Source organism: Phaenicophaeus curvirostris, chromosome 1 (genome assembly GCF_032191515.1).
Source record: "Phaenicophaeus curvirostris isolate KB17595 chromosome 1, BPBGC_Pcur_1.0, whole genome shotgun sequence".
Lineage (NCBI taxonomy): Eukaryota > Metazoa > Chordata > Aves > Cuculiformes > Cuculidae > Phaenicophaeus > Phaenicophaeus curvirostris.
Window position 1 is genome coordinate 165,581,718 of NC_091392.1, and position 25,840 is coordinate 165,607,557.

Consider the following 25,840-nt stretch of genomic DNA (forward strand, 5'->3'; position numbering starts at 1 on the left):
TCTTGTGACTAATGACAGGAAAAGAAGGACCTAGTACACTTAGTTCTCATTTGACTCTCTTAAAGTTATACTAAGAACTCATATTTAATTTATTTTTTCACTGATTAGAACAGCAATTCCTCTGCCTGTTTTTGCTACAATACAGAAAAAAAATGATCATGACCTGTTTCCTTATAGAGCACTCACAGTTTCAAAATATTATGATAATTTCATTGCAATGGCCACAGGTTATCAGTAGAATTAAACTGAAATGTGTTTCTTTTCCACAAGTGATTATGAAGAACAATGGTTTGAAGCAACTGAATTTCTAGAAACCTGGAGTGGGAAGCGATTTCATAAATCAGCATCCAACAAATCAGCAACCATCAAACAATTGATCTCTAATCTGTTAAGGGGTATGAACCACATCATTAGATATTATAGAAAGGTATCAACAATTAAAACTGTTGCTGATCAGTTTTTCAAATATGACCAGTTGCAGAAAACAGCACTAAAAGTTACATATTCCACAATAGCCACTGAAAGATCCAACTCCTGGGTAAGCACAGACACAAACTAACGGTGATTTTCTTTAAAATTCATTAATGTGAACATTATTTAGATTAATTTAAAGTAAATGACTGTTTTTAAATAAAGGGGAAGCTCAATCCACAACAGATGGGAAAAAAGGATAGTATTATACTAATGTTTAAGACTGGCCTTCGCAAAGCTGATCTTCATTTTCCACCACCAGTTTAAAAGTGCAAATGAAAATACAGCAGCTCACATCATTCATCTAACTGACACACTTGATTGTGTGCACAATCTGCTGATTTGGAGAATAACAAAAACTTTGGAAGCATTAAACAATATTTAGAATAATAATTTTGAATTAGAATGAGAAATACAATTAAGCACATTTAACATATAGAGGGTATGACAAAAATGCTGCAAAAGAACCAATTATTTTCTCTCCAAAAATTCTTTTCCCCAGAATTAAATCAAAGCAAATAGCAGTTCTCTGAGCTGCTTTCTCACTACCAAAATATACCTGTATCAGATGTAGCTTTATTTTATATTTTCTTTTACACTGCTGTAGCATTCAGTTACACTAAGAAACCACATTATTTTCACACTTACCAGGTATTTTGAATCCTCAGGATGAGGCAGACTCGTATGTTCTGCAGAAGATGCAAGCAGAAGAGAATCAGGAGGAGGGCAATATTCTGGTTTAAGAATACTGCTTCCAGCATCTTGGTCTTGGGATTTTACAGGTAATGCCAAACTAGGAGGAGATGTTGACTGAATCCCTTCTTTTTCCTCCTCCTCTTCCTCACCTCTGCTTCTGAATGCACCAGTGGAGAGAGGGTGTGCAGAGTCTGGTTGTGAAAATGAACTGCTAGTGAACAAAGTCTGAGTTCTTTTAGTTTTTTCTACTTCTCCATTGTATTTCTGGGCATCATCCATCTAGGACAAAAATGACAGTTTGGTTAATAAGTGTTTTTTAAAAAAAACCCCTAATCATTCAGCAAACTAAATATTTAACAAAAACCCCTTTTTCATGCAAATTCTGGTTACCATGCCCTTTACTAACTTTAAAGAAGAGCCACATATTTTTTCTCTTGAAGTGCTCACAGAGTCAGTAGTTCAGACTTCTTAATATAAACTTGTCAAAATTACTTGCTTAGAATGATTTGTATTCTTACCATTTTTTAAACTGGGAAAAATAGAGATTTAGGAGAAAGCTACGAAAATTGACATAGTAATTGGCAGGGGTGGGGTGAATCAATTTCTGTGTTTCAGTGCTTTACTGAGCAGATAAATTTAGGCTAGCATAAAATTTCAATTTCAAGATAGTGAGCAGAGTAGAGGAAACGTATACCATCTGAAAAAAAAAGCATCTTTAACACTTAATCATTTTAACTTGGCTTCAGTTACATCTGATGAAAGCAGGTTTTTTGATAAGGAACACTAAGGAGACTTCCTACAAGTATTAAGAAGATTATTTTACCAAATCTATTTATTGGTCTTATTTCTAGGGAGTGCCTTTAAGTAGAGAAATACAAGCAAACATCAAAAGCCATGACCAAATTGCCTGCTCTGTTAACAAAGCCTTCAAACAGCAGACTTCTTTTTAAAAAAACAATTAATGTAAAAACTCTGTGGTTCCCCCAGCTATCCAAGACCCTAACATTTACAAACATTGTGAATGAAGCAGAATTTTACCGTGAACGACCGTGGAAGTGACGAGATTCCTCTTGAGTGGACACCAAAAGGTCTTGGTGTAACCACAGATGTTAACCTAGAGGTATCAGTTTTCTGGTAACTTCTCGGGAGAGAAGCTGAAACCTGAGCTGACCCAGTTTGAGCATTCATCGAGTAGCGAGTAGACAAAAGAGCCGAGCTCGGCTCCTCTGCCAGGCTCTTTGGTAGAGCAGGAGCTTCATGAGCAGCCAAATTCTCTGGCAGGTTCTCCTTCTGAAGTTGTGTGGCATATGCACTTTTGCTGTCCTTACTGCTGTAGGAGGTATCCTCTTCCAAAAGGGAATCTTTTGCTGCTGACTGCATGGAAGGTGCTTTTTCTTCACGAAACACATCATCATTCAGGGAATACATCCACCTGCTTTCATGTTTTTGCCGACCGTAGGAGTCTTGATCTCTGTCCTCCCTATGGGGACAGAGTGTATTAAAATACCAGATAAAGTCACTGGACAAACAGGCAGGCCCTAAGTCTTTTGACTGCTGAATATTCAAGGCAGAGCATAAACTGAGAAACACATGTCCAGTAAATGAGAATGAATGGTACCATTGAAAATACAGTCAAATACTAATATATTTTAAATCTACCTTCTTTCCTTTCCTCCCCATTTCAACGCTCCCCTGACATTCAGGCATGCTACTGTCACGTTATCAGGTTGCCACCATGGCAGAAATCTCTTTGCCAAGAAAATGATATAACTGTTCAAAATAGAAATCCAGGTTTTATTGAGGAAAGAATAGGAAGAAAGTAGTCCCACAACACTGCCTGAACCATACAGCTCTACTGTTGTCTTTGCTTTATGAAAATGCTATACTGTACTTTAGATAACGAAGTAAAAATCTGTCAGATTTTCTGTCAGAAAAGTTCAGATTATTTTTCATTCCTTTGTCATAAAGAAACAATCACCAGAGATAATCCTTATCACATCATTTTTAAGATTCTGATGGTACTGGACATTCAATACAAACAGCATTTGTATTTTTATGCAAAAGAATAATTTTTACCCTCAGAAATAAGTATAAATATACAGAAACTCAAAACCTCATTATTAAGACTTATTTAATTTTCTTATGAATACATGCCATGTGCATATTCCCTTCATCTCAGTCATAAAAGACTACCACCAGTAGAAATGGTACTGTGCTACTCCGTTTACACTCTTTACTCTTTAGAAATGATCTTGTTCTGTAAATATCCAGAGGAACAACTGGCAATAGAGGAGAAATCAAGTTAAAGTTCACAGCTCTGTAATATACATTAAAATTCTGGCTGTTATTTATCTATGGTGGCTAAAAAAATAGTAAATACAGTGGTAGACGAAGAGAAATAGTTAAGCTGATCCAAGAATAAAGAGGGCAATTATCTATTCTTTTAACCTCTCTAAAGGGGATGCAAATACTGACTTCCCAATAAATTTATTTATGGGTAGAATAAAACATCATTTACAGAGCAAAACTGTTCAACATTCTGTGAAAACAAAGCATCAGCAAACCATATTCTACCCTTCAATTGTTAAGATTTCTAAACTACAATTTGCAACTAGAACTGTTGAGATCTCTGCAGAATCAATTGCAACTTGCCAGTAGAAACTGCTTAAGAATTCAAGGGAATAAAAATGCTCAGATATAAGTTCTTCAACATAAATACTCCCATTAGGATGATTACCTCTCTTCCTGCATTTCTTTCAGCGACTTGGTTCTCCTTCCAGACACCTCAGAGGCTCTCCTTTCTATTTCTTCTCGCTCTTCCTTCTTCTTCTGCAGTTCAGAAGTGAAGCTCTTTCTGCGATTCTTCCATTTTGCTAGATCCTGTAAGAATAACATGAATATATACAACCAGATTTTCTCAAAACTTCACAAATCCACAGACACATTCCATCACACACTGCCTAATGCCCTGATACATTTGTATGTCTGCACGGCAACCACATTTTTATGCACCAGGTTGCTCAGAGCCTCATCCAGCCCAGCCTTGAACACCTCCAGGGATGGGTCTTCCAATGTTTTAACCTCTTCCCCTTCAACATTTTCAATTTTGTTCTAGAATACTTCACCTAATGACACACAGTTGCAAACTAATGCAAATGCCCTCTATATTTATTCGTTGGAAGCTTTGGAGTTTAGGATTATTTTTTTTCCTAATAGCTACTATGTTAGACTGATACATTCACTTAAAAATAAATGTGCCTTGAATTCTAAATTGAAAATATATACTTCCACATTTTCTTCAGTTCTGTAAAACCACATGAACTGGCAATATTCTTCATGAAATACCACAGCAAGTTGAGAGAAGTACTGAATATTAGAACTGGTATGGCTGAGAGGCATTAAACAAACATATGAACTTCTTTCTTGGCGCTCTGTTCTTAATTTCAGCTTCTTCTTGTCAAGCAGAGATTTTAATAAAAAAAGAAGAGGTCTTCAGATACCCTCATGATGTTGTGCAAAGCTGCCACCTCAGTTTACAAGCTGAATGTAAGACAGAATTACTAGGAAATAGGAACCTCATGGATTTGCACACAGAAATAATATTTCCCTCCCTTCTCCCAAAGGGTCAAATACTCAGACATTCCAATTGTTTCATAAAAAAAGTATTCACAAATTTCAGATAACACATGAAACTGTGCCCTAATATTTCTTTATGCTCCACAGAAATCAAACCTAGAGGCTTTATAACAACGCATACAAGTCTTATCTGAAACATTACTCAGATACTTAAGATGATCTTTAGAATAATTTCAGATTGTATTGAACAAACATTCCCAAAACAACTAGTAGTTGCATAAGATGGATCATTTTAGAAGACAGCCCCATAAATTGCTGCATGTGTGCCAAAGACAGTTTGCTAGGGACACTTAAGGTAAGCAGCACCCAGTCCTACAGCAGGACACGAGGAGTGAAAAGGAGTACTTACTTCTTGCCACTTTAGATCTTGTTCTTGTAACTGTTCTTTTATCTTTTGTAGCTCTTCATAACGGATTTTGCGATATGACTGCAGCTCCTCTGCACTGACATCATTCAAAGATTTACTTCTATAAAGAAAAAGAATACTCAGCTTTATCATATCTTAGCCATCGTTTATGCAAGTGGAACCTTTGAGAGAGATTTATATTAGTACAACTGAGCACTCAAGTGTTATTTCAAATAGAGCAGGTAACACATAGGCAGCTGAATAAGCAAGGCTAGGATGTACTCTAGTACCATGCATATTTGAGCAAATAAAACCAGGTTAAGGGAGTAAGCAGCTCTCTAGCAGTTCCATGCTGATCATTCACATTGAGCTCCCAGTACTGTCTCCTATTTCTGTTTAAAATTGTTACTCTCTTTATTGACTTTGAGTGTTTCTTTGACCTAACAGGCATGCCCCTCTCCTTGAGTCCAAATTCCCATCCATTCACTTCTCTTCAGTAACAGCCCCAGAATCACCTCCCATTCTTTCCTTTCTTAGACTCATCATAAAATCAAGTCTGTTATCAATGCACATTACTAAAAAATAGAAGTTATTCACTGCGAAATGCTCAGATGATGCATGTCATGGGCCCCACTGGCCTATGTTACTTCTACCCAAGCCTCCTGATGTTTTCAATCCAAGTAGCCAACTTCTAACTAATTTCTTCAATATGTCTATGAGTTTATCCCATGAACTCCTACTCACTAGTTACCTTTAAACCAAATTCCTCAAAGCTCACCCTTCATACTTTTTTCTCCTCCCTCCAACACTATTTACCTTTTATTGTGCAGTGATAAACACAATAGCATTTTTAATTTAGGTATAGGACAAGACTACTGCTCAGAGTTGACAAGCCTCTGAGACACTGAGCAAAATACAAGTGTTTCATCATAAGGTTCAATCCTGTAATATAAAAAGATAGCTAGACTTATGGATTTTATTTTTTTAAAAAATACTTTTGTTTGCATTTATCCAAACAAAATTGGAATGACAGAGGAGTGCAACCACGTTCTAATAGGACTTGAAAATACGATACTTCTCTGGTACAACAGAAAATCAGGTTAATTCAGCACAGGGCTTTACTCTGTTATACACGAAGAGAGCTCTGAACTAACAAACCAGACCCTCTCACTTCCTCCAGAAGGGCCCAACTCACTTTTGTTGGTTACATAAGACTTTGGACTTTGACCTCTAGAAGTAAAGGCTAGGGCATTAACTCATTATAGCTGTTTGCTTAACTGTTTCTGAATGGGAAGAATGCCAAATTTAACAAAAAAATCACCTGGTCACTATTGCAGGAACTCTTTTCTTGTACAATTCTTTTCCTCATTTTTTATAATTAGATTAGATCACATGTAGAAATGCTTTTGGATAATTGAACTGTATATAAGTATCAAAATGTTCCAGCTGAATTCAGGAAAACTTACAGGTTGAGAGAGTTGGGGTTGTTCAGCCTAGAGAAGAGAAGGCTCTAAGGAGACATTAGAGCAGCTTCTAGTACTTAAAGGGGTCTATTGGAAATATGAGGAGGGGCTCTTACTCAGGTAGCATAGGGACAGGATGAGAGGTAATGGTTTTAAGCTGAAAGGGGGGAGATTTAGACCAGCTATCAGGAAGAAATTTTTTTACTGTGAGGGTAGTGAGGCACTGGAACATGTTTACCAGAGAAGTCATGGATGCCCCATCCCTGAAGGTGTTTAAGGCCAGATTGGATGCAGCTTTGAGCAACTTGATCCAGTGGGAGGTATCCCTAGCCATGGCAAGGGGGTTGGAACTAGATGATCTTTATGGTACCTTCCAACCTAAACCGTTCTATGATTCCACGTCTTATAGTTTTCTTGACTTTCTATACCTGCCTGCAACAAAATAGGAAAATCTAGACCAAAATACAATATACCCTGAATACAGGTATTCTCAGATATTCATACCAAGGAACAGGAGGTTAGTTTCAATTCCAGTCTTAATTTCAAAAATCTAAAAATTGACTTCAACCTTCTGAGCCTCTTTCCCCTAATATCTTCTGAAGCATTTCCCCTAATATCTTCTGAAGCATTTCTTACTACTTCTGGGAGCGTTTAGTCATTTACTAGGTTTGGGTTGAGGGTAAAAATAAATAAACAAACAAACATTTAAAAAAAAATCAGAACACCATCCATAGTCAAATATTTAACATGCCATTACATGGTAAGTGGCAAAATATTTCTCTTTGAGTCACAGTACATCATAAATGATGCCTAAGTTCACGTGGCATTAACCAATAAGTTTACCACTGAGGATTCAATAACCTGGAGTATAAAAAATAACCACAGAACATTCATCAATCCCATTCTAAAATACAATGTCATTAATTATTTTCAGATTCTAGCTGCACCGCTTTTGAAATAAAATAGTTATTAAGCTTCCTTTAAGTTTCCTAATGTTGTAAACCGTAATTTAAATACAGAACACCAAATACTTCACTCCAGCAAGAATAAAATCTCAGAGCTGGCTTTCAAAATGAACGATAACTGTGACTCGGATACCCTAGGTGCCAGACAGAACTTTTGCCAGACACATAGCTTTTAATCTTACATTCATTACACAAATTGCCCAAGCACAGAACAACAAAGCAGCATGCATAAGTTGCTTTCAGTATGAGTTCTTAGCTACTCTGCATGCACAAAAACTTAAACAAGAGGCAAAAATAGCATCATGGCCTTTCAAGCTTTTGTAAAACTTACCCTTGCTCATCAGAAAGCTTTTGAAACAGTCTGAGAAATCAGAAACCAAAAAGAAAAGATTCAGTCTTGATATTCACAACAACATCAATACCACCACTACACCACCACTTTTCACTAAGTGAAGGGAAAACTGAAAGCTTGAGGACCAGCCAACATACAAAGGCACAACAGAGACCTGATACTAGTCAAAAAAAACACATCAGGACTTGCATGATGTGTAAATCGAGCAGAAAACTGACAGAACAAGGCTGCCTGCAGGTTTCCAATGCCTCAAATTCAGCAACACCACACATGAATAGAGCCTTGTATTAATTCTACATCGCTTACTTCAGTGCTGCTGAACAGCATGATACACAGAAGATACTCATTTCAAGAAATGAACATTAATGCCAACTTGAGTCCCATCAAGAAGTCTGGCTTACAGAGTCTTGTTTCTTGTTACTTCAACCATCTCTAATACTAAATGCAAGTAATACTTGAAATGCATAAAAATAGACGTTTAGCACATTAAGTGGAGAACCACATTAATCCAACGTGATTCAAGAAGATTATTATTATTCTTGAACATGAGTATTTTATTCTATTTGAATGAATTCTTAAAATGATAAATCTTTTCAAGCACTTTAGAAATATTCCTCAGCGAAGCTCACACTTTGTTAACAGCATTAAGCCTAAAAATTAAATGCAGCAACATCAAAGAATCCACTGGAACATGGAAGTGTCTTAGTCAAAGTAATGATGCACAGCTTGGAGAACTGCAACTTGCAATGCCGTATTTTCAGAGCTAAGGAAATGCTTGAAACCTCACTCTCTCCCAGGAACTACAAAGTCCAAAAGAGAGAGAGGAAATAGTTAAAAACAGTATTCAGTCAGAGAAAAATTTTTATTACACCAGGAAAGGATTAGGCAAAAGTATTAGTTAGGACTGTAGGAAAGCAGGAGGAAAATACTTCTAGGATAAAATAAGCCACAGCGGAATTTAATATTACTTAGATACACACCTTGCATTCACTGTGACTGTGAGTGGGCAAAACACCACTAGTATTTTTTTCCACCTCATCTAATCATTTCAAAATTGTGGCAAGAGAGTTTAGAAGCTTTTTCAAACTTAAGTGCAAACAATAATATCAGAATACCCATAACCAGAATTTATCATTAAAGCATTCATGCATATCAGAAATGTTTTCACCAACTAGGGCCACGGAGAAAATCAGAGGGCTGGAGCACCTCCCATACAAGGACAGGCTGAGAAAGGGGGGCTTGTTCAGCCTAGACAAGAGGAGGCTCCAGGGAAACTCTACAGCAGCCTTCCAGTGCTTAAAGGGAGGCCTACAGGAAAGCTGGAGAAGGACTCTATCACAGACTGCAGGAATAGGACAATGGGGTAATGTTTTTAAGCTGAAAGAGGGAGATTTAGATTAAATATTAGGAAGAAATTTTTCCTGTGAGGGTGGTGAAGCACTCGCACAGATTGCCCAGAGAAGTTGCAGGTGCCCTGTCTCTGAAGATGTTCAGGGTCAGGTTGGATGAGGCTATGAGCAACCTGATCCTTTGCAAGGTGTCCATGCCCATGGTAGGAGGGTTGGAACTTGGATGATCTTTAAGGTCCCTTCCAACCCAAACCATTCTATAATTCTATCAATTCTATATTTCTAGCTTCCACGGTCTTCTGAATAATCAGTATTCCTGTTCAATTATGGACAGAAACTTCTGTAGAACTCTGAGCCTGAAGGAATGATAATATAGTTTCTCTAAAATAACAGTCTAAAACTAGGAAACAAGATAATTTTCTGTTGAAAATATGGTATTGCAGTCATAAGCTTCTATTCAAAGCAAATAAAATGTTTGTCCAGGATGCCACGAACAAATAGCAGACTGGCACTCTACAAACAGTTCAGCACAAGACGATGTTTTTTGGAATGAAAAAGGTTCAACTGCACTCAAGCACAATCCGTGCATGACACAACCTGACCTCTCCACCATCTGCCGTTTCTTGTGTCTAACTTTGCTGGCCTCCCTGATTGCTTCCCACTTCTTCCAGTCTTCTTCACTGCACGGACCAGGGATGAAATTTACTGGCTGGACGTTGCTTCCCACCTTCCAAGAATCAATCTTGCGGGTCAGCATATCATCCTTCTTATGGCGGGAAGATGGAGACAGCACTCTGCCGTTGCTCTTTCTTTCCTCCGGTGTCGTGTTTTTTTCAAGTAAACATAGAAATTTGGACCGGATCTCCTCGGGAAGACTCCATGGATCAGGAAAGAGTGCTGGGTGATACGTGTCTGGAGCACCCGATAAAGGCACCTCTTTTTTCTGAGAGAGGATTTTACGGAAAATCATGTCATCCTTTTCCAAATCTGGAATCACCTGTTGGCCCTCTCTGGGTTGCAGAATTATCTCACCCTCTAGGGAAGGCTCCTGCTCAGAATTCTTTTTAAAATATCGGGGGTCTTGGAGAACAACTTGATTCACATGGAAAGCTCCAGTTTTCCGAACAAACAAGTCATCGTTTTCTAAATCTGGATACAAATATCCATTTTCTCCGTCTCCTTGCTTGTATCCTGGTACAAAGGAAATATTCTTTCTACATTTTATGAGCCTAGGACCAGAAGTAGGATCAATTTTGGTCTTCGTTTCAGAAGACAAGTAGTCAGAGTATTTTTGCAGGGCCTGAAGTAACGAAAACTGACTGAAGCATATAAAACAAAAGGAGGGAAGTAAAAATATGATTAACTCGCAAGAGACAAGCAGATCACAATGTATCGTGATATACATTTGGTTTAGACTTGCAATATCCCAAGCAGTACAACTACATGACTTGGCATTCACCATCACTAACTGTAGCACAGCACACGTTAACCAACTAAAAGGTACCACAGCATAGTAACCTGCTCAGAAACAGCACACTTACATGCTCACACACAAAGCCAGTAACCCTATGCACCATGTTATGCTTCTGCATTTGCAGGTTTAAGAAGACTAGCAACCTAAAGCCATGTTTACAAAAACAAAATTCTAATAACCAAAATGTGCAACATCACAGGACACATTCTAATTTCGTTTAGCTGTTGCATATCCAGCCATTTCTTTTTGATGAAGCAAGAGTACAGCTCATGCAGCAGTATCAACCTGGGCTGATCAGAAGCCTCCAAGATTTTTCCTTCTGCTATCTGGGACAATGAGCTTCCCACATATTCAGCAGTTGGCTTATAACTCTGATCCCTTCTGCAACTGCTCCAGTCAAAACTTGGTCTTGGTTGATTAGCAACAATGGCAGAGCTTTGTTTGTAAGCAAATTCCTCTTCATCAGAATCCGATTTCTTTCTACTGTGCAGCAGTACAAAGAATGAGCAGAGGGAAAGAAGAAAAATAACAAAGTGTACTCATTGAGTAATTGCACAGAGGCAATGATGCAGCACTGTAATGACGATTTCAATTATTTTCTCAAAAACAGAAAAAAGTGTATCCTGCAGCTACACTGACAATAAAATTGAGAATTAAAAATAAAGCCATACAACTACACTTTATTTATAGGTTTTGCACACAGGAGAGAAACAGGGGCATGCATGAAAACGCACCTGAACCCTTGAATCTCTTTATACCAGGGTTTGAAAGAGGATTTCCTGATTTTTTTCCATAGCAATTCTTCTTCTGGAGTCCAAAACTTAGGAAGAAATTTGTCAAAAGCAATTGTATTTGCTGCTGTAGAACTTAGCTTGCGAAAATACAGATCATCTTTTTCAATGTTTGGGATGCCTATTTCTTCTTCCTCGTCCTCATCAAAATACCCAGATATTTCTGAAGGAATGTTAACTCTTGGTTTGTTTTCCTCTTTTGTATCCAACTGCCTCTGCCTCCTCTGGTTACTGTTCAAAATACCCAATCAGTGAAGATATTTTAGGAGCAACTTAATACACAGAATGCGAAAAAACATGCTTTTTGGCTCAGGAGTTCAACCTCGTGAATGAAGCAAATTAGTTCTCAATTTCATCACTGCAGCACCAGAAATAAAATATATTTTAAAAAAAAAAGTTAAATGGTTATATCAGCATCCTATTTCCTCTGACAAAAAAGAAAAGAAAAAGTTTGACAGAAAAGACGTAACATTATCAGCTCTGTTAAAATGCCGATTAGAAGGCTAACTTTATAGAGTTATTTATGGACTGCAATTTAGGTAACACAATAGTTACTGGATCTTGGATTAGTATTTCTGACCTCAATGGTTCAAGCATTGCAGCTAGCGGGCCAGCTGGATAGTTCTCTTTTGAGCAAGATTTAGGAGAGTCATTGTGCAACATGAAATGATGTCCAGGTGCAGCAGAGCTTACAGGGCTCTTTTTGACTAGAAATCTACGATTGGCTAAGTCATCCATAACCACGTCGGGCAGCCTTCTTTCATCTTCTGAATCAGAGCCACTGTCATACTCATAGATCATCTGGATGGAAGCTGGATTTGTGAGCTCACTCTCTGCTTTGCTATTTTGGCAGGAAGCTATGGGATTCCTTTCACATCCACTAAGGCTGACCAAAACAGGAACAGAATGAAGACAGTGAAGTCACGAAGGCAATGATGAAACCCAAGAACTGCCCACTAATCCCATTTGTACACACCAAGAAGCTGGACAATCAAAATTCATTGCTATATTTTGGAAGGCTTTAATGAGAAACTAAAACCATTAGGTCTATCTCTCGTGAGCTTGCATTTAAGATCATACAAATCTCCTTTATCTGGAGTCTGACAAGCCTCAAAACATTACTCAAACACCAGAAAACTAGTTATGAAGAACAAAGTAAAAAAAAAAAAACAAAACAAAAACAAGGCACACAATCCCCCCTCCATTAAAACATGGAAGCTCGAATGCTTTATTTTGTACTGTAGCAATGGCAGATTTTTTTTAACTAATAAAGAAAAAAAATTATTTAGAAAGTCCTAAGTCAAAGTCCACCCTACTAAGACCATACACATACAGCACTACCTTGAAAATGTTCCATCTGACTCCGTGAAGACAGGACTTGCCCAGCTCCTTCTGCTGTCCTCGTTCTTCTCTGTCCTCTTCTTCCTTAAGGGTGCCGGCACATAAGCTGTCTGCTTATTTTTGCTGGGTAAGAAGCGATTGAAGTCAGTGGTAGGTTTCGGTTCAATCACAGAAATCCTGCGGTAAGACCTGTCATCTTTATGGGAATCGTGCATTTTGAAAGGCAGTTCCAAGTCAGTGTCACTGTTGCAACCTTAAAAGAAAGGAAAGAAAAGGGAAGGCAGAGATGAATATTATTCTGTAGACACAAGCTTCTAGTTAGAATTTGCACCAAAATCTTCTAGTCAATTTAACACCTTATTCATGATATTTCAGCTAGAAATTTGCTGAGCTACTGAAAAGACAGTAGGGGAGCTTTTTTTAGGAGTTTGTGGCAAAGCCACAATAAAGTTCACTAAGCTGAATTTGTTTTGTACAACCCTGCTACATTTGTTCCATTTTTTTCCACTATGTTTCCTGCAGGGAGCAGTGAAAGTGCTAGCCTTTATATTGAAGATGTAAATCAGCACAGAAGTTTTTAATTAAAACATACTTGCCACTCAAATTTACTAACAATGACAAGTTACAAGCAAATGGTCTTGCAACATGGTCATCTTACCAGATTAATGCCCAGTAGAAACCTAGGGTACACCACATATGTAACATGGCTACATATTCCTTTGCTCAGATTAGAAAAGCTCCATGAGGCCGTCACCCAATGATTTTATGTTATTCACATGGAACAAAATCCAAAAACTCACTATTTTTATACTTGTCAGTTAGACTATAAGTTTGTATTTGGCTATAAGTATCCAAAGTCACAAAACTTTCTTCATGTTACCTTTCTTTCCATGACAAACTATGTAACGTAACAACTACTATTCAGTTTTTAACTTAGGCAGGGAATATCCTACTGATTATTCACAAATACAGCAAAGATATGAAGGTTTGACATATCTGCACAAGGACCAAGGAAAGACCTTTGTAACCATTGAATTTTAGGTAATCTCATCATGATTCTAGCAATTTTATTTCCTGAATTATGAGAAATACGCACATTCTAATGTGGCTGTGAGAGAAACAGTCCCAGCAACCTGCCCTAAGAGAATTCATGTGTGTACTGCTTTGTTTCTACCTGGTAGAGGTCAATATTTACTTAAGCAAAATGCAACTGCAGGAGTTGCAAAACCAGAGTTGCCTTTCCAGCCGATTTAAGTACTGGGCACTCAAAGTACTAGGTCCATACATTATTTTTTCCCACACTCAGAAGACATATGTCAACAAAAGATTTAAGAGGGAAACATACCTTCACTGCCACCTTTCAAGGTTATATCAGATGAAAAGCTTGTGGAGGATCTTGAACCAAGAGAGTCCAAGCTATCAAAGGAATCGTCTCTTTTATGACTGGTTGAAGATGAAAAGGGCTCTCCTCTGTCAACGTACCAAATATCACCGTACCCACTATCCCTGCCACTTCTGTTCAGGTGGCTGGACTCTTCAAGTGCCTATGAGAGTAAGTTTTGAAAGGTCTTTTACAATAATTTAAGATATAAATGCTACTTGTGATTTTTCACTCAAAAATTTTTAAAATACATTTTCAGTGTACGAATGAACTTCAACAAAGATTATTGTAAATTCCTAAAACCCCCATATACAACAGCTTGGACAGGAGATTCAACACAACGTCTTAACTTTCTCTTATCTCAGCCAAAGGGAATCAAGACAGGGCTCTTCACTATATACCTCATGAATCAGAGCATGTGGATTCTGAATTCAGTGATTATATGGGTAGCAGAAGAACCAGCATAAGCTAAAAACCATTCATTTCCCATGGATTTGACAGCAAGCAGAAAAAAACCAAAATAAATTACTACGTTCTCCAAACTAAGAATAAAATTAAACCCTCAAGAGATTCTTTAGAGGAGTTGATGCTGTAACATATACCAAACTTAAAAATTCAGGCTATTTGTTTATTAGTCTTTTTGGACTCCTTACCTTAGTCAATGCTTGCCCTAATAACTTCTCAAAGGCTTTAAGATTGAGGTACGGACCATTATAATGAGGGTTACTTTGAGCTTTTCTCCCAAGCCAGTATAACGTAATCAAAACCTAAAAATGAAACAAAAAAATTTACAAATTTAATTATTTACCTCTCATACCATGTACCAGTATAAAAGACTGATAGCATGCTGTTAGAGATGTTCTCCACAATGAATCATAAAAACTTGTTTACAGCATTAGCTATGACCTCCATCAAAACCAATTCAAGTGTGTTACAATGCATCTCATGTATCTCAAGTAAGTGGATGTAGGTACTATTCTCAATTATTACATTTATTTGGGAAAGGAAGTTGTATATAAATCATCATAAGATGGCACTAGTTTGCATCAGAAAAATAAACAGCTGAAGAATAAGGTAAACATGATACTGCCATAAACAGAAGTGTGTTAAAACTATTTAATCAGAATTAGTCTGAAATTATAAGAGAAATCATTGAAGCAGATGTGCCTTACATTTTTCACTCTTCTGTTGGTCTCCTCTGGTCTGAAGCAGGGCAGGGAGAAAAAACAAAACAAAAAAGTTTTAAAGTATCTGACTTTAACTGTGCTTGAAACCTATTAAATATTTAATAATAATTAAATTTAAAGCCAGGATAAAATATGCAACTATGACTGTTCCAGAAAAAAATAAAAAGCATTTAGTTTTGGATTCATAGTCGTAACTCTTAACAATTTCAACCGTTACACATAAAGCAAGAAACTAGCTGATCTATTGCAGTTTCCAGTTTGAGAGGTACTCAGAAAGGCTCCAGGCTTCTTTGATTACCTAAGATTTTTAGTTAACAAGAAGAAAAAAAAGTTGAAAATAAGCTAATGACTGGGAAATACAGTCCCTATTAGCTGGGAAGATCTTCAGTTCCATACAAAAGCATATCCAACTGTTACTTTTTTTCCTGATTGTACTAAATTTTCTGAAATATTGCTTCAGATACAGAGAATGCTTTAGCCTAGATAGAATTTTTCAGACAAAAAACCGAGCAACAAACTGGGACATATGAAGAGAGAAGTTGTAGGGCTGGAGGAGGGGTTTGGTTCACTTTCATGTAAAATAACATGTTTCTCAAAACATGTTAAATAAATATGCAATCATTAACATCAGTAAACTTTATATATATATACACACATATATACATATCACAAACTTGTGGCATACCTCAGAATCATAGAATGGTTTGAGTTGGAAAAGACCTTAAAGATCATCTAGTTCCAGCCCCCCAGCCATGGGCAGGGACACCTCCCACTGGATCATGTTGCTCAAAGCCTCATCCAGCCTGGGCTTGAACACCTCCAGGGATGGAGCATCCATGACTTCCTTGGGCAACTTCTGCCAGTGCCTCCCCACCCTCACAGGAAAAGAATTCTTCCAAATATCTAATCTAAACCTCCCCTCTTTCAGCTTAAAACCATTACCCATTGTCCTATCACTGCAATGATGACAGGGCCTGGTCAGCATAGACGTACCCCTTCATGGAAACACAGTATTTGATGCAATGTGACAACTGGCAGGTACACAGATCACTCCTCTTTCTCTTTCTACCTAGTTTGAAAGTGCACGCTCCCACTCACTGCATTTCTAACTGCCATGCCTGTCCCCTACATCATAAGGAAATCAGGCTGCCAAGATTACAAAGTCCTGAGATGGTTGCAACCTGTGCAACGCACACCTGCGGCTTTCCTAATATCACATGCCAGAGATGCTTTGTAGCCAGTAACCTCTTCCTCACAGGTAAGGAAGAACTCTTCTCCTTTAATGCGAAATATTTACACTTTTTTTTTTTCCCAAATCCCTTCTGAAACATGTTGTTCTTTCTTCACTGGAAACTACTTCTGGAAAAAAATGTCCTATCCTTTTTTTCAGTACGTGGTTTTCTTTTCCAGTGTCCATGCTGCAGGATGCACCATGGCTGTGACCTAACATGCTGACTAGAGACAGGTTGGTGTCCCAAGCAGAGGATGGAAAATCATCCTTGTAGTGGTGTGTATGAGCGTTATGCTTCTCACTTTACAGAGAGCATTTTAAAGGTTTACATACACTAGCTTCAATATCTAAGAGGCTTTCATTAGGGCAGAATTTCTTCCGTTATTTGCAATTATAAGAGCAAAGGTCATGAATGCCCTTGATAAGCGTGCCTTAAAAGTTTGTTTTCAAACTTCAGCTGCCTAGCAAGCAGTAAAAAACTCCACCCTTATCTGGAGCCTGTATTGCCAAACTTCAAGTAGAGCAAAGCTACCTGATTGAACATGACTGTGTCCACTTCTGCTTTCCATGAGTTCTCAGAGATCACTGATGTCAATCATTTGCAACAGCAGGAACATCCAGCTGTTTTTATATTTTAATGCATTTTCTAGACTTGAATAACCATAAACGCACTAGGCCTAAACACTCAAGCTATAAACAACATAAAACTTAACATTCACACAAACTAATGAGCATTATTGAGACCCAAAATGCAGGCAGGGAAATATTTCATGCTCTCTTGAATGAGAAACTGTGCTCTATTTGCATGTTTGCTTGACTAACGTTGGAAGCAAACAGACAGGTTGTCTCCTCTTCATGAGCAAAGTTTCTTCACTCGTATTGTGGCTCTCTTCCTTTTTAACTACACCTATTGGTCTTTAAATCCTTTAAGCAATTTTTCATGATAGACAAAGTCTGAGCAGAAGAAAAAACCAAATGAGAAAAACCCTTCTCAACTACAGCAATCAGCTCCTCATTTATATAGATGTATATTTATTCTTTGGTAGCTCTTAAAGTAAAGGGGGGAAGAAGGATTCTGGATGATTAGTGTAAAACAGAAGTTATATAATTTTTTGCCAAAAGATAATTCTGAAAAAAGAAATAATGCTTTTATATTACTGGAGGGCCTTAAAAGTCACCAACCACCTAAATACTTCACAGTTGCTCCTTCCGAGGCGTGTACATTGTAGAAGATGCCATTTGGATCTACTCATTATCATTCTCAGGGTGAAATAAGAGCCTTTTATATGTACAACCTGGCTGAGCTCATGATGCACATCTGAGCTTAGAAACAGAAGCCATTGCCCAGTTAACCTCCAATATACTGCATTTAAAATAGCTGGGCAAGTACCTACTGGACAGAAGTATGATATGAACCAAAACACATTTACAAGGAATTACTTTTTCCTGTTAGCATCAAATAGGAAGATTTTATTTCAACAGAAGTAAATGAAAACACAAAATGTAATAATTACATTAAATAGAAGCTAGATTTCATGAAGTGTCATCAAAATGTAAGTACTATGCAGCAGTATGCAAAGAATTCAAGTGCAGTCTTGTATATAGCTCTGAACAACTACAGATCATTGCAGGGAACAAGACAGAGGCATCAACCTCAGGCACAGAAAGTTCTCTGCTTCTATGAAAGGAGGCATGGCCTTCTCTGCCAACCCGTTGCTACCCAACAGTGACCTCCTGCTCTCACCTCCACTCCCTCTGCTTCCAAATCAGAAGATGGAGTGCAAGAACTTCAGCAATGTAGCCTTTAAACTTTTCAAGCACTGGGAAATTATAATCTGATTTTTAATTTGTCTATAGCATCAAATTGAACACACAGCACTGCTTATGGAGACTTTTGTCCTATGAAAGCTATTTTACGAACTGAATAAGTAGTATAAGTAAGTCAGCAAGTAATCTACTTGCTGAAGTATCTCTATGAATGCAAACAGACACCAATCTTACACTGGATAACTGCAAAAGTAGTCAACTCTTTGATGTTTTTATCCAAAATCACCATAGAGCCCAGCTGGTGTGGACTATACTCCTTATGAAAAAGTATATACAGACACATAATATATATTCTGTATAAAATACATAAAATAAGTATTGTATAAATATACAATATATCTAGACAATAAATATATATATATTTATGTATGTAAAAATACAGTATATACATTCTGCAAAACCTAATTTCTGGCTTGAATAAATTAATGCCATTATGCTGAAAGTTATAAGCAGACTGCTGCTTTGCTCAGGAGGAAAAGTGCTCAGGGACATGGTTTAGTGGTTGATAGGAATGGTTGGACTCAATGATCCTGGAGGTCTTCTCCAGCCTAGTGATTCTGTGATAAGCCAAGGTTGCATCTTAAAAGCAGTCTGCCGAAAGACATGGATTCCTATCCAAATGACAATACAACACCAGTTTACTAGACCACTTCTTGTCATTTCAAACATTACTTTCTCTGTCTTCTCAGAAGTTTTTATATCTCCTTTCTAAAAATGCAACTTCACCAAAGATGCCTGAACTAAGCAAAGAAAGCTGCTAAAGAGAGCAGTTAAGATCTCACAGAAAGAATTTTACTCTGACCACTCTATCTGCTCCTGTCACTGTCTCAGCATTTTAGTATTCATTCTGAAGTTTAAAAGAAAGGCAACACCACAGAATCATAGAAACATTAAGGTTGGAGAAGACCTCTACGATCTAAAACCATTGATCCTCTGCATTACCCAATCTAATCTCAGTGTCAAACCCCAAATCAAAATTGTCAGAATTTAAAAAGTACAGTTTTTAATGCACAAAGCACAAACCTTAATCACTTACAGTGGTTTCAATGAAAGTTTATGTACAACTTCAAGATCAGTCAGCCTAGAAAATATCTATCAAATGCAGCATGAAAGTCTAAAGGGCACAAGATAACAATCTCTGGGAGTTATTGCAATAATAATGAAGAACAACTGCACCATTTCAAGTTCAACACTAATGCAAAAAGTAGTGAAATAATTCTATGTAAATCATCTAATCTACGTCAATCCTTTAGCAAACAGAAAAAAGACAAACGCGACAAAAATAGCTCTCACTTGTTAGTAGGTGATACACTTAGAGACCAAATACCTCTGTTACAGCTGAACACAATTCAATATTCACAGACATCACTTACACCCAGCCACCATGGACTGACGGATATTTCTGTAATGCGTACCACTCTAAAAGAATAAAGCAAAGTGACAAGGCAGACCAGCAGGCTGAGTCGCAGTTCAACGAATTTATTCTCAGCTCCACTGTTTGCTCAAGGTTAAATAGCAGAATTAGTCACCAAAGCCCTAGCCTGCCATTACAAAGGCTTTGGCAGCAGCTCTAGCTTAAGGATTTCCTGGTCTCCTCCTCCCTTCCAGCCGCTCCTGTTTACTGCCCCTGAGGTTATGCCAACACAACTCTAAATTATACTGCAGTTCCATGTTGCCCATCAGGACCAGAGGGTTGCACCCATTTCTGTGTTTGGGTTTCTCCTATTATACATTCTCAAAGTCCAAATTAACTTGCCATCAACTGCATTAGCACTGCAGCACAGGCAATACATTGTCACAGAGGAACGAGCAGGGAGCTTGTTGGAGGAGGACTCTGCTCCTCATTCCAACACCATCAGAGTCCAAACACGACAAAATCCCAGCCACAGGTGCTCTATGCATCCCATTCATCTACTAGTGCTTGACTTTGACAGGTGAAGAAAGCTTGCTTTCTTTTCCTAACACAGCATTTGTTTCCCCCATATCCCAATACATATTAAATTATAGAAACTATTAATTCATTACATCAAATCTGTTTTGACACTTCACTTAGTTTTACTCCAGGGATAACATAAGCATGGAGTCCAAAACAAAATCCAAGATGCCAAGAAGTCAGAGCAAAATTATGGAAGACAATTTTACAGCATCCTGTTTGGAAAGTGTGGCCTTATGAGGGTCTGTTTCTTGTACAGAAACATATTTACAGTATAAATATCAATCTATGATTATTTTTTTTTAAAAAAAAAAAAAGCTAGATTAGAGAATTCCACCCCTTCCCCTAAATGAGTTATCTGCCAAAAAGAGGCCACATGGTCATGGCCAAAGAGATAAGACAAATCTGAATCCATTTACGGGGAGAAAGAAGGGACAGAGACACTCCCACTGATAGAAAGGAATGTGCCAGTGACAAATGCACCCTGCCCAGTGCCAAACCCTTCCCTTGGTGACGAATACCCCAGAAACTCCAACAGCTGCCAAGGCTATCTGTTTTCCATTCCTTCCTCCGTACTACAGATCTCACAAACATAGGACTTGAATAGATTCCTCTTTAAAAAGAAGTATCGGTACTTTGAACTTCCACCCACCAAGCCAGCAGTTTCACGTCCCAGATGCCCTGGAAGAGCCATGCCCTGGCCTGGGAGCTAGAGTGGATCAGCAGGCTGCAGAACAAGCCCACTCCCAAGGTCCTCACCAAGCTCCAGGCACTCTAGCCTGATACAAACGAGTTTCACTTACGCTTCTGAGAAGAATGTTGGAGAGTCTGAAGGATTCGCCACCCCCACGGAGGTATACTTTGCAGGAGACAAATGACGGCTGTGTAACAGGCATCAGGCTTGTGCTAAATTTCAACCTCTTTGGCCACCTACTCAACTGCTATTAATACTGCCGTTATCGGATCTCACTGAATTCCCACGTGCTGCTGAGAATAGAAAGGGTCCAGTGGAAGATGGGGCTGCCGTATGGGTACAGAAGCATGAGGACATTCCTCCAGCACTTGGATTCTTAGTGAACTGATATTCAACCCCAAGAGCCACAGTTCAATGCAGAGATTACTGGAAATAAAATGGTCAGATTGTGGCTGCAGCCACATTTGAAAACAGCTTTTGAAAATGCACCTTTTTATTTGACCATAAAAACCCACTTCTATTTTCCATAGCAACCCATCCACTAAACTCAATGCCATTTACATTGTAACAGTATGCAGAGTCAGGTATAAAACTATGCAGAAAGCATTTCTCCATGCCCCTGCAAAACCACTGACTGGCAGTAAGGATCTCTGTGGGCCCTGATGACCCAGCAGTCTGTCCCCACCCTGTGCCCTCACCTACTGATGAAGAGGCTGAGAGGTGGAGAAGAGATGTCCAAGAGGGGAAATGTTGAGAGGGAATGCAGCCAGCCAACACCCTCTGTAGGAACGCGCCCCCAATCATTACATCAGAGCCTGTCCTTTCATACTGCTTCTTGAGTGTAGCGCTTCCTCGCTGATCTCACCCATTATGCTTCCATGCTATTCTTAAATCCCTTATCAAAACAAAACCAGGCACTTCTAGATATCCACTTCTGTGGATCAGCCCCAGCGAGTCACCAGAAACTTACATTACCCATTTCCTCACGCTCTTTTCCGACCCCTCCCTGGGTGGTCCATCTCTGCCAGTCTCCTTGTATCTCAGTCTAATCTACAGGTTCTCCCAAAGAGAAAACTAATATTCAAGATAGCATAGGGCAGAAGGCATACCTGTCAATTAAAAAACAAAACAAAACCAAACCAAACCTAAACACCCAAACAAACCCCAAACTGTCCCCAGAACAAGCCTGTGTGGAGGAGCCTTGATGATAACCTAAGCACTCCTTGGCTCTCGGGGTGGGCAGGGGGAGAGGGATGAAGCATCACTGCAGCAACAACGTGCACAGAAAGAAGAGGCTGACAGGATACTCCAGCTTCCTGCTCAAATTTTAAGCTATAGAAGAGAAAATTATAATAAATAGCGTGACCTGTCCCTTTTTGTGCCTTTTTCTCACTCCATTCCTAAAACCCCATAAAAGTCAGCAGCTTCAATAATTAAGGTAATTAAACTGTGTATTTCTTCTACAGTTTTGTTTGTTTGTCTTTCCCAGGGCAAACCTAGAATTTTTCCCCAGTCTGCATTTATTAATTTAAATTCCAGATCCAAAAGAAAAAAAAAAAAATAGTGGTTATTTTATTTCTGAAAGCTACCTGTCACGTGCCATATCCTTTTGCCAATAAGCATGAGAACATCATTCATTGACTTTTATGAGAAATGATGGACTTTCTGCACAAAGAATTAGACACTGGAGCTGACTCTAAGCTCACACAGAACGTTAGCAGTTCTCAAAGGAAATCAAACAGCTCATTCACTTTCAAGAGGATGCTTGAATTTCAGAGGTAAAATTAATTGCTTTTCAAGAAATAAACTCCATACACTAAAAAACATAGCAATTTAGATAGATGGATAGATAGCTATTATATCACTATTCACACACCCTATAGATTTTTATAACTTCAAAACCACTGGCGTATAGAACTTGGAGCATATTACCTTGGTGGATCACTCCAGCTCTCCTTTTACCTCCCAGTTTCTCTTTTTTTCCTTTTTTAAAATCTGTGCATAATTCATTTGACTCTTACACCAGAGTTCTACTAACTACTACCATTTCTACCTTTTTTCTTCCTTTTACCTTCTATAAATGCTAATATTTTACACTCTCCCCTCTGAAAAAAATCAACAGACTTAAACTCATCCTGTCGATCATCAGGATCACCATCTACCTTAACTTCTCCTGCATTCAGTTTTGAAGATCCCTTTCACTTCACTCCCTCCTGCTCCAAACTGGACCACATTGCACAAATTTTGTTCATTAATTTGAATAGAAATCCATATGTGGAACACAGGCTTGTACTAGACATTGTTTCTAAAGGAAAAGTTGGTGTATCTGGGGAGTCACATGGAAAAAACAAACATCAAAATAGGCAATTAAGTGCGATCTTGTACTTTTTTTTGGAAATATATACAAAATACATGGAGGTGTAGCTGTTAACCAGCATAGAAATAGTACAAGACCATTTGACAATAAAATTCTTCTGTATAAAGTATATTATTTGCTTTAGCTAAACTGCTGCAACCATGGCAACTCACAGTTAGCCTTTTTTTCCAAGACAATACCAAAATTCACTTTCTCTATTGCCTGACGCATCTTTGCCATTATTAAATTAAATATTTCCAAAACTGTTGTCCTTTTTACTCCCACTATTGCATCTAACCAAAGTATTTCAACATCCCCTCTTCCCACACACAGATACAAGAGGTAATTTTGTAGAATAGCCCTCAATACTGACTCATTTATTCCCTCTGAAGCATCACTCAGACACCTCTTCACCAACTCTCGGTATGGATAAACAAGTTACTGCAAGGTAAGCTAAGGTGAAAAAATTTCCATGTACCAGCTACTCCATAGCAACTGCCTATGTGCACTCCTACCCTGGAACCCCAGGATTAATACAATCATTCATGTTGGGTAGAGCGTTAGGAATTGGTCTTTTAGGAAGAGCTAGGATTTGGCAGGTTATACAACTTTACTTGCTCAGAGAGACAGAGATTTTTATAGCCTCCATAATCAGAGAGGAGGAGGGGAAAAAAAGAACCAAAACCAAAACACCAACAACTTGCCCTCCTGCATTCAATCTCCTTCCTTGCACCATGCCCAGAGAAAGATTTGGTAAATCTAATCTTTTGTTATTTTTGTGTCATGCAAACAGGTGGTGATGTACAAGTGCCTTGTGTATAAGCAATACAGTTTAGCCCAGCTTACACCACTCAATAGTGGCTTTTGAAGGCTGATTTAATTTCTCATGGTGTACAGATTAAAAATATAACTTATGTCTATACTGTATAGTTTGTACTGTATATTTGGCAAGAAACATATTCATTGATAAAGAGGATGACTGACAGTAACATATACCTGGTATTGCTACATGCACACCTGAGCTAACATCGAGTTTCACAGTCCAAATAGATATCTGCATGGTTGCTGTTCTAATGCATACACAGAAAACAAGTCAGCACAGAGGTGACTCACTAAGAGCTAACAGCCGAAACTACAGATGCCCTATCCACATCTGGTGAGTGGGACATAATCCACGCTTCAGTCCAATTCAGTCACCATCTCTGCAGGGGAGACAAGACCCATAATGCTAGGTACAAGCACAAGGTTGGATACACCACCTGAAGGGGAGACAGGCCCCCTGCATTTTGGGATACATGGGATGTCCAACACTTTGGAGTCATTTACACAGATCTCTATCAGATCTTTTTTTTTTTCTTCCCCCTAGAGCATGGATCTGTTAGAGTGAGTCCAGAGGACGGCCACCAAGATGATCATAGGGCTGGAGCACCTACCCTATAAGGACGTGCTGAGAGAGTTGGGCTTGCTTAGCCTGGAGAAGAGAAGAATCCAAGGAGACCAGATAGCAGTCTTTCAGTACTTCAAAGGGGCCTACAGGAAAGATGGGGAGGGAGTATTTAACAGGGAATGCAGGGATAGGATGAGGAAGAACATTTTTAAGATGAAAGAGGAGAGATTTAAATTTAATTATTAGGAATAATTTTTTTACTGTGAGAGTGGTGAGCCACTGGAACAGGTTACCCAGAGAACTTGAGGCTGTCCCATCCCTGGAGGTGTTCAAGGCCAGGTTGGATGAGGCTTTGAGCAACCTGATCCAGCGGGAGGTGTCCGTGCCCACGGCAGAGGGGTTGGAACTGGGTAGTCTTTGAGGTCCCTTCCAACCCAAGCCATTCTATAAATCCCAGTTTAGTGCTAACCAAACTATTGCAGAGAGTATTGAGGCAGTGTCTACCCTAGCCCCTCTTTTTATTTTCAGCTTTGTCATATTAGTAAAGAACTCATGCTTTAGCAGTTTAAAGGGGGATAACCAAATGCAAAGCTTTTGAGTTTCATACAGCTAGGATTTTGGAAAAATTTAAATATATTTATAGAGATGGACAGAACAAAGATGACAAAATGGAGGTAGAAGCAGTTTATTCCACAATAAAGATTCCAGAAACAAGTTAAAGCAATGTTGGAATTTGTCCTTAAGTAAAAATAAGTCACCACTGCATGACTGCATCGTTTAGTTTAGTACCTACATTAGAATAAAAACTTTAAAGACTACTGGGTTTTCACAGTAATATTTTGTCAAATTATTTCACTAGCAAGTAAGAAACACTGAAGAAATTATAATGCTTCCTTTTTGAAATTTTGCCATATTTTCTCTGTTTCTTTGGGTTACCCTAGCAACACAGAACAACATCAT

At 38.4% G+C, this 25,840-nt stretch overlaps 1 protein-coding gene across 16 annotated transcripts in view; it reads right to left on the bottom strand.

The window, feature by feature from the left end:
• LMO7 (LIM domain 7) overlaps window positions 1-25,840 on the bottom strand; it is a 144,319-nt gene that overhangs the window by 34,099 nt on the left and 84,380 nt on the right. For 9 of the 16 annotated variants that reach the window (XM_069880170.1, XM_069880157.1, XM_069880140.1 and 6 more), the window contains 13 exons: window positions 15,438-15,468; window positions 14,919-15,032; window positions 14,230-14,428; window positions 12,885-13,137; window positions 12,124-12,423; window positions 11,487-11,774; window positions 11,038-11,235; window positions 9,881-10,597; window positions 7,909-7,938; window positions 5,153-5,270; window positions 3,905-4,047; window positions 2,206-2,647; window positions 1,120-1,446 (listed from right to left, as the gene is read on the bottom strand). In XM_069880170.1, the coding sequence (XP_069736271.1) occupies window positions 1,120-1,446; window positions 2,206-2,647; window positions 3,905-4,047; window positions 5,153-5,270; window positions 7,909-7,938; window positions 9,881-10,597; window positions 11,038-11,235; window positions 11,487-11,774; window positions 12,124-12,423; window positions 12,885-13,137; window positions 14,230-14,428; window positions 14,919-15,032; window positions 15,438-15,468 (3,160 nt within the window). The remainder of the gene's footprint in view (window positions 1-1,119; window positions 1,447-2,205; window positions 2,648-3,904; window positions 4,048-5,152; window positions 5,271-7,908; window positions 7,939-9,880; window positions 10,598-11,037; window positions 11,236-11,486; window positions 11,775-12,123; window positions 12,424-12,884; window positions 13,138-14,229; window positions 14,429-14,918; window positions 15,033-15,437; window positions 15,469-25,840) is intronic. The other 7 variants (XM_069880131.1, XM_069880188.1, XM_069880206.1 and 4 more) reach the window with 7 other exon arrangements.